We start from the raw sequence: 12862 nt of genomic DNA on the forward strand, positions 1-12862 counted from the left end.
GGTGATGTTCAGGCGATAGAGTACGTCTTACTTTGATTAAATGACAATCACATGAATGTATGCTAGAAAGTTTTAAAATCTTCCTGTCATTTGTCTATTTCATTACCAAAGGCAGCTTATCAGGAGAGTGTCATTTATTCAAGAAAAGACCAACTTTATTCCTCGAAGTTAAAAACATTTACCTATTCTTATGGGACCCTTTATTCTGATCTCCCCATTTTGGAAGTTCAATTTACTTTTTCTTATTTTATCATAGATAGAAAAACTCTATCCACTGAACATTACCATGGTATGTACTATAAAGAGGCAAGCCTATTTCAAACTTCGCCTTGATATGAGTTGTTGCATTACAACTATGGCCACCTTGGTTATGTCAGGAGTCAGATCTTTGTAATATAACTAGAGGCTAACAGTTTTTGAACAGTTTTTCAAAACATAAAATGTCACTAATAATTTTCCATGAGCCCTGGTGAACCAGAAATAGTATTATATTGTACTGTGCTATTTTTCTAATGCATTACTTGTATGAAATGTCAAAAATAGTGTTAAAACCTTTAAATGGTAATTTTTTGTTAGATACTTAATGTTACTATAATGCTGAACCATTATACTGTTAGGTACTAATTATTGTGGTTTTCATACGTAGAGTTGAAATCCAAGAAACAATGATTTTCGTAGCGTAACACAGAGGAAAGAAGCCATAACGAGCTGTCATCCTGTCACCCTTAATTGTCTTATTAAACATGATAATAAAGGTTGTATAGAACCAAATAGCCTTGGGGCTATCTGTGTTATGTAATTTCAGAGTTTACCAAAAATTGTACAAGTGATGTTCAGTATTCTCTGCTCTTTTTATCTTTTCACTGATAGTGGTTGTTGTCAAAGTGTCATTCAGTAAACTAAGGGTTTCACCACTTCTGTTTATCATACAACTAGCAATGGCCCTCAAGTTTTCATTTGCAAAAATTTAGACTTGGTGAAACTTCATAATAGGGGAATTCCCTGATAAAGGTATCATACATTTTTTATTCATAATCAAATTAATTCATGCACCAAAGCACAAATGTATTTCAATGCCATTGTGGTAAAACACCTGCCCACAAAAAAATGTTCAAATGTTTAAATGCTTTCTTTAAAATATTGAGCACAATTAGCTCTGCTTTGTGATGATTTGCTAAGAAGGCAAAGGAATTTAAAAGTTTGTCTATTGACCCACAAACCATAAATTCAAGTACCAAACAAATTGTTGTTTTTCCTCTAACATGAAAATTGATACTAACAAAAATAACTGAAACCAAAATATTTACTTTCCACAAGTTTTACTTTTTTACCAAAAAAATTCTTAAAAGAACAGCTGTGCCATTAACACATAATATACCAGTCTTCATGATGGAGTTACAGAAAAAAAACTAAAACTGGAACTTTTTCCTGTTAAAAGACCACTAGATCATCAAAACAAACAATTGTGTGAAGTTTGAAGTTTACTGAACAAGGGATTCTCAAGTTACGATGTGACATGTTTACCCGAGCAGAGAGATATTTGAATACTAGAACACAACCTGATAGGGTACAAAAATAATTATTTTAATAATGCATACAAATGCCTGTGAACTGGTATCTGTTCCTAGGCTGCTCTCTTCACTACTGGTATTTCCCTGCGATGCGGGGGTACAAACAGGATGACCTCTTGAGGTAACATTACTCCCTAATTGGCTTGTGTTCAATCCTTCATCTAAAATACAAAATTATGGTGCTTACTTCTTTCTAAACTACATTGTATACCAATTCATAATGTTATTATTTAATTCTATACAAATTTTGTAACATTCAAACATATAATACTATTTTGCACCTCAGTTTCAGATTTTTCTTTACTTGTTCAATACTTATCACCATCTTATTCATAGTCATATCAGTATTCTGTATATAAATCAACATCTTCAATGATCCAAATACAGTCAAATGCTTTAACTACATTCTGACATGGGTTTGCAATTCGTGTCTTTAAAACAAAAAACAAAACAAAAAATTTAACGTCCTGTCATCCTTTTAAGAATTCTTTTACAATCTTGTAAAGTGTTTTTATGTTCAATAGTAAACAGCTGAGATTTCACTTCCTGTCACCAGGGGCAAGTGAGATTTGGGTGTGGGAAACTAGTTCATAAATCTCCACTTTACCTTTGACAAGTAGAAAACGACTTTTTGAAAGGATTTATTGGAAAGCAAACTTCAAATGTGGGAAAGTTAATCTTCATTTTAGAGTTTGCCTAGAGTTTGTGGAAACTTAGAATTGTGAAAAATTCCTTGAACACTGATACAGTGTGCAGAAAAAGGACAAAGCTATTAGACACAATAACTTACAGGAAACTTGTTCCTCTGAAGTATCAGCTGTATTTCCAATATTTGGTACTGCTTGAGGTTCTTCTAAAGTCACTGAGTCACCAATACCTTCTGATGATGACTGTGTCTCCTCACTCATACCCTGACCATCTTCAGATGACTTGTCTAAACTAGGCATATTAACAACTAATTCAGCCGGAGTTGTAAGTGGCTCCAACTCATTACGAGGAGTATGACTAGGTACAAATTTTTGGTCGTCCTCATTAGTTGCCTGTTGTATATCCAAGCCATTAGCTGTAGTGTTGGATGGTGGGAAATCTTGGTCTGCATTAGAATTGTCCTGGTTCGGAATAGAATTAGTTCTAACCATTGGTGGAACTGAAATCAAACAAAATGTCAATAAACAGCTATGCCAAAGGTAATAACTGTACCCTAATCCTCAATTCATTAAGTTCCATATCTCTGACCCCAAAAGCACAGAAAAATTACACAAGGGAACTTTGTACCATCAATACAATCATTTGATCAATAATAACTTAATGCCCAAAAATAATTCAATAATCATTTCTCTAAAAATGGTTCAAAAATTTAACACCAACCTTGACAAACTGGTTTAGTAGTCTTTGGAGATTCTTTCTTGTCACGACCTGCAGTCTGGTTATCAGATGCTTGTCTATTACCTCCCTTTGTGTCATGGCTTTTGGACTTTCCCTTTCCTGCAGAATCTCTGCTACTTGGAATTTGAGGAACTACAGGGTGACCAGCAGTTTTTGCACCAACTGCAGCATTGGAAGCACTACAAGGAGAATTATGACTACATGAAGCAGCAGAGTTAGGTTGTTCTTGTTTTTTTGAGACAGGACTACCTGACCTTGCTATTGGATTTCTTGTAAAGGGGGTGATAGCAGTGGATTTGCTGGTTGGACTAGTACTATTCTGTGTTTCTTCTTGATTTTGTGGCAAGTTATTTCCCTCTGACTTGCATGGATTTTCTGAAGAGCTGGCATCACGAGGCAAATGGTTGGTTATGGCATTGAAACATGATGCAGGATAAGGTGTCTGAACATTTCTCACTGAGGAGTTAGTTCCCTTTGTCATTTCTAAATTTCTGTTTGTTGAATGACCCACATTTTCATGTTCAGAAGCTTCTCTAGTGTTTCCAGGAAGTCTGGTATCAAGTGACTGAATCAAACTTGGACTAGGGAAATTCCCTTGTGAACTTTGGTTTGGCAATTCACCTTCTAACATTGTAGACATTGTTTCACGATAATTTGCACTAAAAATACTACTATCTGCAAGAGAATTGAACTTGACAGAGTCATCATCCTTTGTACATGTATCATGTGTTTTACTATCAATTCCAGGTTTACTATAGCGGTTTGATTCTTTTATATCTGTCTTATCTGTATCTGTAGTAACTGTAGGTTTTATACTATCCTGATTCCTTGCATTTACCATGGGTTTACCATGGCGATTCGGCTGTTGCGGATGGTGTTCATTTCCTATTTGGTTGCCAGGGCCATTAGGCTGTTGAGGAGGGTTACCATTTCCTATCTGGTTGCCAGGGCCATTAGGCTGTTGCAGATGGTGTCCATTTCCTATATGGCTGCCAGGACCATTAGGCTGTTGCAGATGGTGTCCATTTCCTATATGGCTGCCAGGACCATTAGGCTGTTGCAGATGGTGTCCATTTCCTATTTGATTGTGAGGGTCATTTTTATTCCCTATTTGATTGCCCTCCACATTTTGTTCTAATTTCTCCTGAATAGTTCCATTAGAACTATTACTGTTTGGTCCAAAACTGGTCTCAGTTTTATCATTTTCAACTGAAAAAATGGTACGTTGATTCTCCATCGATATCAAAGGATGTTCTGATTCATTTCTTATCACTCCATTGGCATGAACATCATGACCGTGTTGGCTAGATCTGCTGTGACGCCTTCGACATTTATGAACTAAATCTACAATAAGCAAACAATATTATCATTAATATAATTTTAGGCTTTGCTCATGAGGGAAGAAGCTATTTACACTATGTAAAAGGCTTTGTTGATAATGATGAGGGATGTCTCCACCCAAAGAGGAATTTCTACGCCATCCAATCTTTGCCTGCCAAAAAGTTCAAACGATTATTTCTGAATTACCAATGTCATTTCTGATAGAATGATTTAAAGCCAATCATATTTCAGACCTTCTACATGTATATGACGTTGCTCTGATGTAATGATATAAAGGGTTTGGTACTGAGTGATTTGGGCAAAATTGTTACCCTGGGGTTCAGACAACACTAAAATCAAAGTGTGGTTTCCCTCTCATTTTCAGACTTAGCCAGAGATTTGGACTGTACTCTGTCTTTTTGCAGTATTTTGACCAGGGTTATCTCTTTTCTAACAACAATCTAAATAAAAATGGCACCTGATCAACCAAAAAATATTGTTTAAATCTACAACATCTATTAAATATTCAGTATTTTTATCAACTTTTCATAACAAACTCTGAATACAGAATGCAGAATGAACATTCTCCACCCTGCATACAATAATTGATGTTTTATCATTCATATCTTATAGGGAAGATACAAATAATTTGGTCATGCCGTTGATTGGGGTAGATTTATCTCAACGGATAAACCAGTAGAAAAAAACAAAAAAGCATTTTACCAGTATTTGATGCTCTTGTATCATGACTTCTCTAGTACAATGGAAGATTTGTTAAGACAAGTTCATACTGACCGCTGCAATATGTGTCAATAAAATTTCAATCTTGATTTGTCAGTAATAAATTTTGAACATGAAACTGACACTCATCTATGGACAGGACATATGACTAAGAAAATGATATGGATTAAGTGGAGCCAGGAAAAAAACTAGAGGCTCTAAAGAGCCTGAATCACTCAGCTGGCTTATAATGGTGTTGGAGATATATACAAAAAACTATTGTTTGCCCCATCCTAGTATGTTCTATTTTTAGTAACAATGGACATTTTTTTTATCAGGGATAAAAAAAACCCAAAAAACATACATTTAATTTGTGCTGGATACCCTATTAAAAATTATATCAATTTTCATGGAATTTTGAGGAGAAGATTTTTTAAAAATTGAGACAAGACCACGATGATGGACGCAAGTGACGCCAATAGTACTTTGGGTCAGGTAAACTAAAAATCAAACAAACAGTAGCTAATGTATTAAATACTGAATCAATAAAAATGTTTTCTAAATAAAATCATAAAAAGCCCTATTCTTTATATATAAGGATGCAATACCAAAATTATTTGTTAAATATTAAGTGGGTGGGGAAATTTTTTAAATTTCAAAGAATGGGGAAAATGTGTTCGAGGAGCTTCACAGAGTAACATCGTTCTATCACTATGGATTTTATTACTTTTATTTTACAGCCTTTCAGAGCTTACTTGAAAGTGTTTACACTTATTGCAGACTTTTTGGTGATTTCTGTATGTATTTACAATTTTTATAGAGTTATACAGCAGTGCGTTTGTTGTTCTAAGAATTCCCCACTCAACCATTTCAGTCAAAGCTGGGAAAGTGAGATACAGTACAAGTCATCAAGAGAAAGCAATACACTAAATATTTAAGCATCCCTCATGCTCACCTGCATAAATTTTTGCCTTTCAAGGGCAATAACTCCAACAAGCAGTTGTCTGACAATTTTGACTCAAACAAAAATTTGGTAGTATTCATCAAAAGGATCATTTCATCAACTGAAAGTTACTATTATCTATTATAGTTTTGAAGATATTGACTGAAAACTTCTAAAAACATCATTTTTAACCTTCAAAGGACAAGAATTCTAACAAAAAGTTGTCCAACAACTTTGATCACACACTTTTGCAAGCCTTATCATAAGGAGCATTTTACCCAATAAACGTTTCTTTCTAACTATCATAGTTTTTAAGGATACTGATTGAAAACTGTAAAAACATCATTTTTCACCTTTCAAGGGCTATAACTGTAACAAGGAGTCATCTAACTTTTTTAAGCCTTATAATGAAGATCATTTCAGCAATTGATAGAATTCGGCTAAACCTATGGGTATTGGAGATGCATGCAAAAAAAACATGTCTGACCACTATGTTCTATTTTCAGTAACAGCTGCCATATGTTTTGAGTGATCGAAAATCCCCACATCCATTCTATGCAGAATACCCTAAGGAACATTCATACCAAGTTTGGTTTGGTTTGGTCTTGTTCCAGAGGAGAAGAGTTTGGAAAATTCTTAATGACAACGGACACCAAGTGATGGCAATAGCTTACGTATTATATGGCCAGATGAGCTAAAAAGTGTAACAGATGGATGGACAAAGTGACCGCAATTTAGCCCCAACTCATTAGAGTGGGAGTAAATATTAGACAACAAGTTCTAACACAGTAAATCAAATATTTATGTTGATCGCACACCAGAGCCATCAAGAAACAAATACATGGATATAAATATTTTTGTCTTACATACATAGGTATTTACCTTTGATTCTGTCTCTGAATATACAAGAGAAAAACACAGCCAGAACCAGAACAATAGCCAAAACAATGCAAACTATCACCCTGTAAATTAAAAAAAAAATATGTACATTAAAACAAGTCCACACTTTAAAAGTATAAGATTATAACTTATGAGAGCTTTATATAAAAGGAAATTAATCAAAGGAAACGTCATACACATTCAATGACTTTGTTACAACAGTGCTCTAGGACTTTTGAAAATTTTTCTAGTGGGAAACTTAAAACAAAAATTTAACTTTTCCACAATTAAACATGCTAAAGTCTATTCATCCTTAACAAGTCTTTCAGAAATTCATGTTTTCTATCTGTCAAAGGTAAAGTGAAACATACTGTTTCCCTAATTTTTAAGTGATTTTCACACCTCCTGACTGGTGTGAGAAAAATAGTTCTTGTCTCCAGAGAAATTCAAGTTCTGAGACAGTGATTGGATGAATTTGTTGTTCTGTAATTGTACCAAATTGTCTATAAAACTATTGGTTGATAGTGACATTGTGATGTTTATAGTTTTTCTCCTGTAACAACTGTTGACATTATACACAGAGGATAGCTAATATTTCCACCTTAACACAGATGCTGAATGAAGCTTAAGTTTTTGCTTTGAAAAATTAAAAGAAATAGAATCTACAATTTTAGCTCACCAATTATTACATTTATCACATCTGGGAAATAAATTTTCATACTCAACTCACTTTCATTGTTGATTCATTAACAACCACACTAAATTTGACAACACATAACATGAATAAACCATTTAGTGCAAGTATCTGAAAGTTTCAGGCAAAGTGGGAAAAATCAGAAACATGTATATCAAATCCCTACTGATCTGACAAAATAATTTCACTCAAGAATGCTTCCTCCATTTGAAAAAGATCAGTATTTGATCACTGCATCATTGGGTTTGCTTGTAGATTTTTCAATAGAATGTTAGAAAAATTAGGTTTTGAACAAAGTTATTTGCCTTTTAAATGTTCTTTTTCAGTACATTTCAATGAAATTATATCTTAATGCAGCAACAAGATATGGAAAATATAGTTTTTTTCCTTGATTCTGCTTGCGAAAATAGTTGAATTACGCTATCAAAATGATGATTTTTTTCATACCATGTTTCACCCACTGCCTGATTCTTACAGAGACTGACACTTAAGCATATACTAGTCAGCCATGAAGCTTCAGTGAATACTGTCAAATATTGATTCAACCAAGAGTGCAACACCTTTTTTAAAACTTTTTCAATTGGATCCTATAACATTAAAATGTACACTAACAATCAATTTTAGAGTATTTTAACCATGATTACTTTCCATGTCCATAGTTATCTATTTTCAGCTGTTTTTCACGCTCAGATGAATTTCTAAAAGCATGTCATAGAGCGTCTCGTATACCATTGATTGCCAAGACCATATGCTGTTCAGAAAATATGCATATGGCCTGGACTGGGCTGTTCAAGTCAATTTGGTTGAATTACAAATTACAGTACTTATATGGCTAAGTTATACAAAAGATTAAGAAAACTATTACAAACCCATCAGATAAAGAACTGTCCTCTATATTTACTGTTTCAAGTACAGTTGTTTTCTCTTCTGAAAAAAAAATCAAAATGTGCATACTTTGATGTTCTGAGACATTGTGAACCCTGAAAGTTAAACAGTCATAAATACAATGTAAGTTAAGGGAGCTGGAATCATCAAATATTTTTTAAACTGATATTAGACTACTGTGAATTAAATTTATGGAATGATCAAATTTAAGTTATATTATCCAAATTGATAGAACAAAATTTGTAAAATTTAAGAACATACACATAGTTATTCTGTTTAACTGAAACATTCAACTGATTAATCAAATATAGATTCTTGAATTCAAGATCTTTATATGTTTAAAGTTGAAAATAAAGTGAACCATTTGTTAGAACTTCTCCATACATTATTCCTGTCAAGTTCGGAAAAGGCCAAATAAGTAATAGTCTTGTTTCCTGCTACCCCCCTATTTTTTTGTATTTTCCATAATTGTTATTACTCTCTTACAGATTTGGGCATTTATACATATAACATAGTGGTAGCCATGTCAACCACCAGTGCACTTTCGATTGCCATGTTAATACATGTAAATTGAACTAGCCCAATATATGAATTTAAAGAGAAGTAAATTGGGGGTATGTAACAAAAGATAAAAGACATTGTGTCAATAAAATCACATTACCGTGGTAGAGCACTTGTATAAAAATGTCAAATCAAGCAATTTTTAAAAGATGAAATTATTTTCTGACCTACATACCCTATTTTTTTATGGCTGGTAGCAAGACTATTTTTATTTTATTTTAGGCCTAAGACTAAAATTCCTGTAATAAGGGACAGACAGACAGGGTGGTTCATATATACCTCCCAAAAATTTTTTGCAAAGGGCATACATTTTGTAATTAGTGCAGCTGTTTTCATGTAGTTAAGTAAAATGTAAATCAAAGTACTGGAGGTTTTTGATTCTTGTGAAAATGTAGCATGAACAAAATTCTAAAGATTGCAACTGGAATAATACTTTTGCATTTTTCATATCATTTAGAATTATTTTTTTATATTATTTTGAACTGTTTTTTCCTAATATGTATAAACTGAATGTCAATCTATACTACTGAAGAACATGTATAAACTGTAATCAATACCACAGCAGGACTTTTATTCCTGGGTACCAATTTTAATGGTTTAGGGAAAAAATATCACTTCCTGGATTCTTTAATTCATAGATTTGAAACTCTATCAAACAAACGAATGGGAAATTTCCTTTTCGTGGGAACTAAGTTTTGTAGTTTACCAAGCCCACAAAAGCCATAATAAAGAGCTGTGCTTTAAGCGGATGATACACCCGTTCTCCCTTTTAACTTGTGCTTATGCTTTTAATGAATTCATACGATCAACTAGAAATACTGTGAGCCCTGTCAAATACCCCCCAAAAAAGTAAATAAAAAATGCATAAAAAATTTGGCACTCTCAAGGCTACCTCAAGTTTAACTAAAGTTGTTGTCTTGATTTTTCACCCACACATTTCTATCTTGTTCAAAACACATTTTTCTGAGAAGGTTACTCAGTACCTTTTATATTTATTAGTCAATCATCATAACAAATCGTCCGTTTTCAACAATTTTTCAAGTTTAAACTTCATAGATATGAACAATTCACCAAAGTTCCATAGATGTTAGTGAAAGTGTTTTTGAGTAATTGTACGAAAATTTGAAAATCCCCCCTTACTTTTAGTATAAAAATTCAAAACATGGAAATGAAATTTATAAAAATTGAAAGGGAGCCTATGTCAATAGATATGAACAATTCATCAAAGTTTTATAAAACTTGATGAAAGTGTTTTTGAGTTATTGAGCAAAAACTAGAAAATAACTCTTTTATTAAGCATAAAATTCATAACATGGAAACGATAAATCTGAAATTTATAAAAATCGAAAGGGAGCTTACGTCCATAAATATTAACAATTCACCAAAGTTCCATAAAAGTTGGTGAAAGTGTTTTGGGGTTATTGTCTGAAATGTGGACGATGGATGGACAGACAATGTTATACTATAATACGTCCCATATTAGATCAATTATTTGATCTTTGCATACTTGGATTTGCTCAGAAATTTTTCAACAGAATCTAAGAAAAATGAGATTTTTGGAAGAGTTATCTGCCCAAGAAATGTTCATTTTCAGTACATTACAATGAAATTGTAACTCAATAGTCCAGCATGACATGGAAACTCTTGTCTGTTTTCCTTGATTTTGATTGTGCAAATAGTCAAATTACACTATCAAAATGATGGTTTTTTTTTCATACCAAGTTTCACCTACTGTCTGATTCTTACAGGGACTGACACTAACAGTAATTTTATTTTTTAAGTCACCTGGTTTCAGAGTTGTAGATGGTTCTGCAGTGGCACTTTTCTCACATATCCTATTACTTGTTGGAGATCCATGAAAGGTCACTATTTCATTTGACTTACAACTGAAACAATACAAGAATTTGCGAATAAAATCTGAGTCATCCTAAAAGTGCTCTCATCTGTTTATATTTATCCTTAATAAATAGGTATTGAGTAAAATTTAAAACAAGAGTTTTCAAAACTAAGCAGACTATGAGCAATGCCCTAACTCCCCCATTTGAAATCATGCACATTCTGACCTCAAAATTGATTTGATATCATATTAAAAATGAGAAATGCACAATGGATAAATGTAGTAAATATTCTGTGAAAGTGCAAGCAGGGGGTATAGTAAAGCTAACCTGAGATGAGCTCGTCCATTTAGTAAATTTCTAGATGCTCAAAAATCTGTGAGGACTAGTTATCCAATAATTACAATAAAATGCTATGCAGCTTGATGCAACCACAGAGGTCGAACCCAGAACAGTTTGAGGTAAGTATGGACACACCATTCAAGACAGCTCTGAATTTTGATTGCAAATAAATATTTGACACAGGAAAATAATTGGAACAGATTACAGTGGCCGCTTCTCGGGTGCTTAACAAGCACAGCCCCAAACATCAACCCCAGCCTTCATTTGGAAGTATGGCAACTTCGGAACGATTTCAAAGAGATCCATTCACTTCCAGTCAAGTTATTATCTGTTCATCAAGATAATGCTTGTTTCTGACCCCTTTTTGAACCCCCATTTTTTATCAGTTCAAGTCATAACCAAAATCAATCCCAGCATTCCTTTTGTGGTATGGTATCTTGTACTACAATTTTGAAGAGATCAATTCATTTATAATCAAGATATTGTCCTTACGTCATGAACATGCTTGTTTTGACACTTCTTTGGCCTCTAATTTACAAACAGTTCAAGTCTTCACAACCAAAATGAATGCTTTGGTGATATGGCACCCTATGATTCATTCACTTATAGTAAAGTTATTGTCCACATATCATGAAAAAGCTTGTTTCTAGACCCTTTTTTGGTTCCTAATTCATAGTGCTAAATCTAGGATCAGAAAAGGGCATGGTAATTTTTTTTTTTCAAAGGGCACTTTTTGTCGGGATGTTTGATTTTTAGGGCATATTGATTTGTTTAAAAATTGTTATACAATTTAAAAAATCAAAGACACATCTGAATTAATACCTTTTTATTTGAACTAAAACTTAATTAGAGAAAGTCACATACCTCTCAACTTTTGAAAATCCCCATGGGGTTTTTAGGTGGGACAATGTGTGAATCGACATTTTCAAGACGTATTTTGCAAACTGCTTGGGTTTTATTGTAGTAATGTATGAATGAGACAATCACTATAACATTAAAGGGCCTTTTTCAGTTGAACAACATGTGCATGCACTATGATTGGAGGTTTGTAAGCCCCCCCACCCCTACATTGTGTTGGATTCCTCCAAACCTATTTAAAATTCCTAAGTTTTTTTTTTTCAAATTCAAAAATGTAAATGAGAAAACTTTTATTTAAATTCAAATTCATTTCTACTATTTGAAAATTGATACAATGAACATGTTTCCTTCTTTCTATTTATGTCAGTTGAAGAGGAGTTAGTATTCATATTGTGAACTTAAACAGTTCAACAAGTATTTTGGGACCTAAATAAATCTTAAGTAGAATATATGACAGCAGGATGCTGCACAGTTTCTAGAGTACAGTCTGAAGAAAACTTGGGCAACTCGTACTTTTTCAATAAATGCACAACATGAGGTGCAGTATATGAGGAATATGCAAGAATGTTCACTATATGAAAGGAATACTATTTCTTTTAACTATTGCAAACAAAACTTGAGAAAAATACTGTATTGTTGAAATTTCAGAAAATGTGAAGACTGCAGGGGAGGTAAGTCATTTTGTATAATTTTAAAATTTGTTTACACATGTGGTTCTTCAAATTTAAGATGTGTTAAAAAAAATGACAGTATTGTCAAATTAATTGTGGAGTAGAATTTAAGCTTTAGAAAATTATTAGATGTTCATAAAATAGTAGTAGATCCAACCAGGATTCATTCTCTAATCAGCTGGTTGCTCCTTGGCGAT

At 33.2% G+C, this 12862-nt stretch overlaps 1 protein-coding gene across 4 annotated transcripts in view; it reads right to left on the reverse strand.

The window, feature by feature from the left end:
* The window catches only part of LOC148600787 (uncharacterized), a 29868-nt gene that overhangs the window by 6764 nt on the left and 10242 nt on the right, over nt 1-12862 (reverse strand). For 3 of the 4 annotated variants that reach the window (XM_088556606.1, XM_088556604.1, XM_088556603.1), the window contains exons 7-12: nt 10745-10845; nt 8383-8440; nt 6823-6902; nt 2940-4301; nt 2362-2718; nt 1599-1732 (exon numbers count right to left, since the gene is read on the reverse strand). In XM_088556606.1, coding sequence (XP_088412732.1) covers nt 1599-1732; nt 2362-2718; nt 2940-4301; nt 6823-6902; nt 8383-8440; nt 10745-10845 — 2092 coding nt within the window. The remainder of the gene's footprint in view (nt 1-1598; nt 1733-2361; nt 2719-2939; nt 4302-6822; nt 6903-8382; nt 8441-10744; nt 10846-12862) is intronic. The other variant, XM_088556605.1, reaches the window with a different exon arrangement.

The sequence above is a fragment of the Perna viridis genome, chromosome 12 (genome assembly GCF_037379345.1).
Source record: "Perna viridis isolate PV_CMFRI_1.1 ecotype Kerala chromosome 12, ASM3737934v1, whole genome shotgun sequence".
Lineage (NCBI taxonomy): Eukaryota > Metazoa > Mollusca > Bivalvia > Mytilida > Mytilidae > Perna > Perna viridis.